The following is a 6,671-nucleotide window of genomic DNA, read 5'->3' as shown; positions in this document are numbered from 1 at the left end:
GTATATGAATGTTTCTGTTCAGGGCCCTGAGATAACTCCTGTTGTGACTTGGAGTGATATAAATAAATTGAATTGTAGCCTCAGATCAATCGACTGTTTCATTCAAACACATACAACTCTGTGCAAAAGTCTTGATGCAGTCCCGCCTCTCTCTGCTTTCCTTCCAATGATCCAGACTTGAATCTGGTAACATGTCAGTGCTGGATAAGACCCAAATACAGACAGACAAGGAGTAAAATAAAACTTACTTAGTCTTAGTTGAAGAACAAAAGAGAAGAAACACGCAGATATGACATAAAGTGATCCAGAACAGCAGTTCTCCAGACGTTTTTTTTGTGTGTGTGTGGGGGGGGGGGTCACATATACTGTATTTCCTGAACCTCTATCTGCTTGGAAGGATGGAGGGTTGGATCAGTACGTTCTGGACCTTCTCTGTTGGTCCAGATGTTTGTTGGAGTTGACTCGTCTTGTTTCTGTCCCCGCAGTTCTTCGTGTTCTGCCACAGTCTACTGCAGCTGGCCCAGCTGTTGGTGTCGGGCTACATGAAGAGCTCCATCTCCACCATCGAGAGGCGTTACGGCCTCTCCAGCCAGAAGTCTGGGATCCTCGCCTCCTTCAATGAGGTTGGGTCAAACGTGAACACCATGGTCTCAAAATGTCTGTAAAGGTCATGTCTTTTGATTGACACCCCCGTTGACCAACTGGGTCAGCCATGGAACCAGTAATTATCCAGAGTACTAACTATGTAGGTATAGTTAATTAATTAGTTATAATGTTGACTGCTGAGGCTGAAAAGTCTCCCGAAGGTTCAAGAACAGCAGATAATATGAAGCATTGACACTATTGTGATCCTGTTAATATTTATATTTATCTTTAATATTTATATTTAATAATACTTTTCAGTACCATAGCTAGTCTAATGAAAAATCCTATCTTTGTTGATTCATGTATCCCTACAACTATAAGTAGTGATGACTTCATGAAATTCTTTATAAATAAAATTTGTTTTAATTAGGGAAAACAATTCAAACCAACATTCCTACTATCACCTCTGGTTCTGTGTCAGATGAGACAACTCTAAAAATGTCACTAGAACCTGATTTATGTTTGGACAGTTTTTGTCCTGTTGAGCTCTGAATTGTCAAAAATAATAACTTCATCCAAACCATCCACATGTCTGCTAGATCCCATCCCAACCATACTGTTTAAGGATGTATTGCCCTAAATTAATAACCACGTCTTGGATATGCTTAATTTGTTTCAAATGCAGTAAACATTTACGTACCACAGAGCTTTAAGATTGCTGTAATTAAACTTTTACTTAAGAAACATAACCTTGACTCAGGAATCCTGGCCAATTATAGACCTATATCTAATCTAAGTTTCCTCTAAAAAAAATTCTAGAGAAAATAGTTGCTGGTCAGTTATGTAATCATCTGCAAAGAAATAATCTGTTTGAAGAGTTTCAGTCAGGGTTTAGAGTTCACCACATGCACTGAATCTGCACTGATGAAAGTTACTAATTATATTCTCATGGCCTCTGACAATGGACAGGTGTCTATTTGAGGGCAGCTGTGGCTGAGTGGTTAGAGCAGTCGTCCTCCAATGCAAGAGTTGGGGGTTCGAATCCACCAGCAGTCACATGCCGAAGTGTCCTTGGGCAAGACACTGAACCCCTCGTTGCCTTCGATGTGTGTCCCATCGGTGTATGAATGTGATAAAGCTCTGATTAGTCTCTTTAGAATGATTTGTTCAATTAGTTTTGTAGAGATCTGTAGAGTGCTGAATGAATGTGTAAATGAGGCACAGATTGTTGTAAAGAGCTTTGAGTATCTCGATAAGATAGAAAGGAGCTGTATAAGTACATTTATGTACAGTTGTACAGTTATACAAACCCAGCCAGTCGAAGCAGATGGTCCTCTTGTCCTGATCCTGGTTCTGCTAAAGGTTTCTTCCTCATGAGGGAGTTTTTCTTTCCACTGTCGCCTTCATGCTTGTTCAAGATGAGAGTTCAGTGATGGAGTTAAACTCAAAGCTGCTCCTCAGATAAATAATGTTCAATTATTATTTTATACATGAGTGTTTCTGTTCAGTCCCTGAGACGACTTCTGTTGTGACTTGGTGCTTTATAAATTAATTGAATTGAAAAATTTCTTATTATTCCATATTCTTCTTCTAATTACCTTAAATCATTTAGTATTCATTCAATCTTTATTTCTACAGGTTAATCTCATTGAGCCACGAGGACTCATTTACAAGAGAAACCTGATTTAAACAAAGAATGATGACAACAGTAGACAATCATTAAAAAAGCATATAAAATGAAAAAGTACAGTAAATAAAAGAAATTACATAAAAACGAAACAAAAGACAGCTACAGGATGAAGTATGTTTTTCTGCATCGTTTTAGTTCCACAATTTTTCTGCTATTTCAACAAATCATGAATCAAAACGTTCAGCTCTTTCAGGACAATCCTGCTGTGAATTTTGGTATTGGTGCAACTTTAGCTGTTTGAAATATTTAGCCTTTTCTGACATTTTTTGTCTCATAGAAAATGAACTGAGCTCATTTTACATCCTTCAAATCTTTAGCTCTGTTTACAACCTTTTACTGCTCTTTTCACATTTTGTTCTGCTTCAGCTGCTTTCAGCTTCCTTCTGCTAATTTAAACCTTCTTTCAGCTACTTTCAGCTCATTTCAGCTGTTTTGTGCTCCTTTCAGATTCTTTCTGCTAACTACAAAATTTTTGGGCTTCGTCTAACTTCTTTCCGCTAATTTCAGCTTTTTCTGCTATTTCAGCTTTTTCTGTAATTTCAGCTGCTATTTAGCTTTTTATGCTTATTTTAGCTTTTTGAACTAATTCCACATTGTTTTAATGGGTTTCAACCTTTTTCAGCCTCATTCAGATAAAATGTGTGCTCTCCACTTCCGTCTTGAAATTTCAGCTTTTTTTGCTGTTTTAGCTACGTTTCAGCTGGGTTTTTTTTTTTTTTTTTTTTTTTTTTTTTTTTTTTCTGTTTTTTTTTTTTTTTTTTTTTTTTTTGCTAATTTCAGCTATTTTCAAATCAGTTCCACTTTTTGGAGCTAATTTCTGCTTCTTTCAGCATTATTGGGCAAACGTGTTATTTCTGCTTTCTTCTGCTTATTTCAGCTTGTTCTACCTTTTCAGCTAGCTTTTTAGCTTTTTTTGTTAATTGCAGCTGTTTTCAGATAAATTCATGTTTTTCATGGTCATTTTTGCTACTTTTAGCCTGTTTAACTTCTTTGTGCTAATTTCAGCTGGTTATGCTCCTTTCAACTTATTTCTGCTGGTCTTAATTATTTCAGCTACTAATTTTTAAGTTTTATGTTAAATTTAGCTTTTTCTGCTAATTCCCCTTTCTATTCAACACAGTTCAGCTTTTTTCAACCAAATTCAGCAAAAATGTGCTCTCTACTTCCCTCTGGTAATTTAAGCTTCTTTGCTTTTTCAGCTACTTTTCAGCAGTTTTTTGCTTATTTTGGCTTTTTTTCTGATAATTTCCACTTTTTTGTGCTCTTCTTGTGCATTTCTGCGTCTTTCAGCCCATTTGGGCAAACATATATTATTTATGCTTTCTTCTGCTAATTTAAGCTTGTTCTACTCTTTTAGCTACCTTTCTAGCATTTTTTAACTAATTTCAGCTGTTTTCAGATCAAGTTTTTCATGGTAATTTCTGCTGCTTTCAGTCTAATTATTTTTTTTCTGCTAATTTCAGCTTGTTATGCTGTTATCAGCTTTTTTTGGCTAATTTCAACATTTTATACTTTTTCGGCTACTATTTAGCTGTTTGATGCTAATTTTAGCTCTTAACGCTCCTTTCCTTTGTGGTTTGAGTCGTGATTATTTTATTAATTGCAGAACAAAAAGTGTGACATCAGTGGAACAAAAGAAAAGAGGGATTCCTTTAAAAAATATGTTTTTGTTGTAAATTTCTGTGTTTGGGTCCAGGTGGGAAACATCGTCCTCATCGTCTTCGTCAGTTTCTTCGGCAGTCGGGTCCACCGACCGCGGTACATCGGGGGCGGAGCTCTGCTGGCCTGTTTGGCGTCGCTGATGATGGCGATGCCGCACTTCGTGAGCGAGCAGTACAACTTCACGGACCGGCTAAGCTGTGAGGCCCGCACATGGTCTGGTTTCCATGACGACTGCTGGTTGTTACTGGGACCTCACGATGTTCTGTTTCCCGTCAGACTCAGGAGACAACAACACCCGTCTCTGTCTGTCTGGGACATCTCCTCGTCCCTCCAATGAGACGTGCCAGGAGGTGGATAGCCCCTCCCACCAGGTGGTCTACCCCCTGCTGCTTCTGGGTCAGCTACTGCTGGGCATTGGCGCTGTCCCCATCCAACCGTTCGGCATCTCCTACATCGATGACTACGCCAGCCGGAAGAACTCGCCACTCTACCTCGGTACGAGACACACGGTTCTGACCTGTTCTGGACGTTGTATTTAAAAACAAAAAGGTTTGATAAATTAAAATGTCCCCGCACGCTTCAACACTCGAGTTCTCCTTCAGAACTGATGCTTCTGGTTTTCTGTTCTTGACCTCTGACCCCGCTCCTTTAGTCTAACACTAAAAGACCGGTTTGGACTGGACCGGAAGCCCGGCTCATTCATCGTGTTCTGTAAATGTTCAGGGAAACGGTCTGAAGCTGTTCAGCTGCTGTGAGCGCAGGGGAAGTGAGAAAAGTTCAGATAAACCTGACGAGTGTCCACAACAGAAAACCCGTCCTTGTGATCCTTCTTGGGTTCTGGATCACGTTCTCCTTTGCTCCAACCCTTTGAAACCACGGTTTATTAAACAGCAGCAAATAATACAGAGCTGAGACTTGAGCTCCTCACAGCTGTTTGACAAACACCAGCTTCTGTTAAAATCACAGGGCGGCTTTCATCAGCCAGATGATGGGGAGGAGCCTCCTCCTCCTCCTCCTTGTTCTTCTTCGTGTTCTTCAAGGATTCAAAGATCGTTATTGTCATACCAGCTCACATTTGCATGTTTATTGTACAAAATTCAGACTCAGGTCCCAGATCAAGAAGCCTAACAATTAACAAACAAATAAATACAAAAGAGTATAAATATATACACATGTACACACACGCACGCATGTGCGCATGCATAAATAAAGTTTTAAAAAAAGTGAGATGAGGCTGAATTAAGTGCAACTCGAGTTCTGCACTGACAGCTGCTCTGAATGCTCCTCAGCCACCTGCTTGAGGGAAGGGGGGGCTGGAACAGACTGTGTGCAGGATGAGTGGAGTCCTTCATGATGCGGAACGCCTTCCCCCTGCATCGTGATGTGAAGAGGTCTGGGACGGTGGGAAGGCTGCTCCCCAGTCGCAGCCTCCCTCTGCCATGTCACAAGGTGATGCAGATGCAGAGAACGCTCTCCACCACAGCCATAGAAGCTCCTCAGGACAGAGCTCCCAAGTCACAGCTTCCTTCATTCTTTCACGATCACACAGAGTCCCCCCCGACCGATGGTCACGATCCGCTCAGAATAACTGAAGACCATTGATCTGGAAGGCTGAGTCCGGCATGTTGTTCTTTAGCCAGGTTTCTGTTAGGCAAAGAACAACACAGTTCTTCATCGAAGAAACACTCATCCTCAGTTGTCACAAGTCGTCTTTGTTATCCAGTGAGCGGACATTGGCCAGAAAGAGAGTAGGTATCAGTGGTATTTTTAGCCCTTGTTAGCCCTTGTTTTTATATTTTTGTTTGCTGCTGTTGTTGTTGTTGTTGTTGTTGTTGTTGTTGTTGTTGTTGTTCTTCTTCTTCTTGTTCTCGTTCTTATCCTTCTCATGTTCTTCAACATACAATCCCAAGTTCAGCCTGTGAGCTGTAAAGCAGGTCAGACTGGGAGGGAAGTCTCTGTTTACGCAAGTGTTCTACTTTAAACAGTTTCCTGGAACTGATTCTGAACTTTGCAGGAAACTTGAAACAACAGATCTCAGCTTGCTTTCCTCGAATCGGAGCTCAGTGACAGAAATCTCTTTAAATGCTTCAGCTCAGCCACAAAACAACAACTGGAGAAGTTCGTGAGGAACGTTTGAAAGGACTCGACACTTTGTGTGATTAGCTGTGGCAGCCATCTTAGATCAGATTGTATATATGTATATATGTATATATGTATATATATATATATATATATATATATATATATATATATATATATATTATTATATTATATATATTATTATTTTATTATTATTATTATATTATATATACATTATTATTATTATTATATTATATATATGACAAATAAATCTCTGACACTCCTTCTATTCATCCGTCCATCCTTTTCGGGTCACCGTGGGGTCACGTATTGTTTGTGGGAGGAAACTGGAGAACCTGGAGAAAACCCACGCAACACGGAGAGAACATGCAAACTCCACCCAGAAATGTCCCCTGTCTGGATTTGAACCGGGGCAACGTGCTCACTGAGAGGCAGCAGCTCTACCAACTGAGCCATCGTGCCGCCCAAATAATTTAACAGATTTCACAACTCAAACTAAGACATGAGTGAGTTTTTAAAAAAAAAAGAAAAGTTGAGAACTCCGTGTTTGCTTTCTGAAGTTATAGTTTATTGTTCTTTTTGCTCAAAGGAGAAGTTCTGCTTGTTCTTTTTGCTCACAGGAGAAGTTCTGCTT

The 6,671-nt window shown here is 39.8% G+C and overlaps 1 protein-coding gene across 1 annotated transcript in view; it reads left to right on the top strand.

Annotated features, from left to right (window-relative positions):
- The window catches only part of slco2b1 (solute carrier organic anion transporter family, member 2B1), a 37,503-nt gene that overhangs the window by 8,901 nt on the left and 21,931 nt on the right, over positions 1-6,671 (top strand). The window contains exons 3-5 of the mRNA XM_037687217.1: positions 486-623; positions 3,972-4,134; positions 4,214-4,432. Coding sequence (XP_037543145.1) covers positions 486-623; positions 3,972-4,134; positions 4,214-4,432 — 520 coding nt within the window. The remainder of the gene's footprint in view (positions 1-485; positions 624-3,971; positions 4,135-4,213; positions 4,433-6,671) is intronic.

This window comes from Nematolebias whitei, chromosome 14, assembly GCF_014905685.2.
Source record: "Nematolebias whitei isolate Nwh7 chromosome 14, NemWhi1, whole genome shotgun sequence".
In the NCBI taxonomy this organism is placed as follows: Eukaryota; Metazoa; Chordata; class Actinopteri; order Cyprinodontiformes; family Rivulidae; genus Nematolebias; species Nematolebias whitei.
Note: the sequence above shows the minus strand (reverse complement) of the source record. Positions and strands in the feature narration are given on the sequence as shown.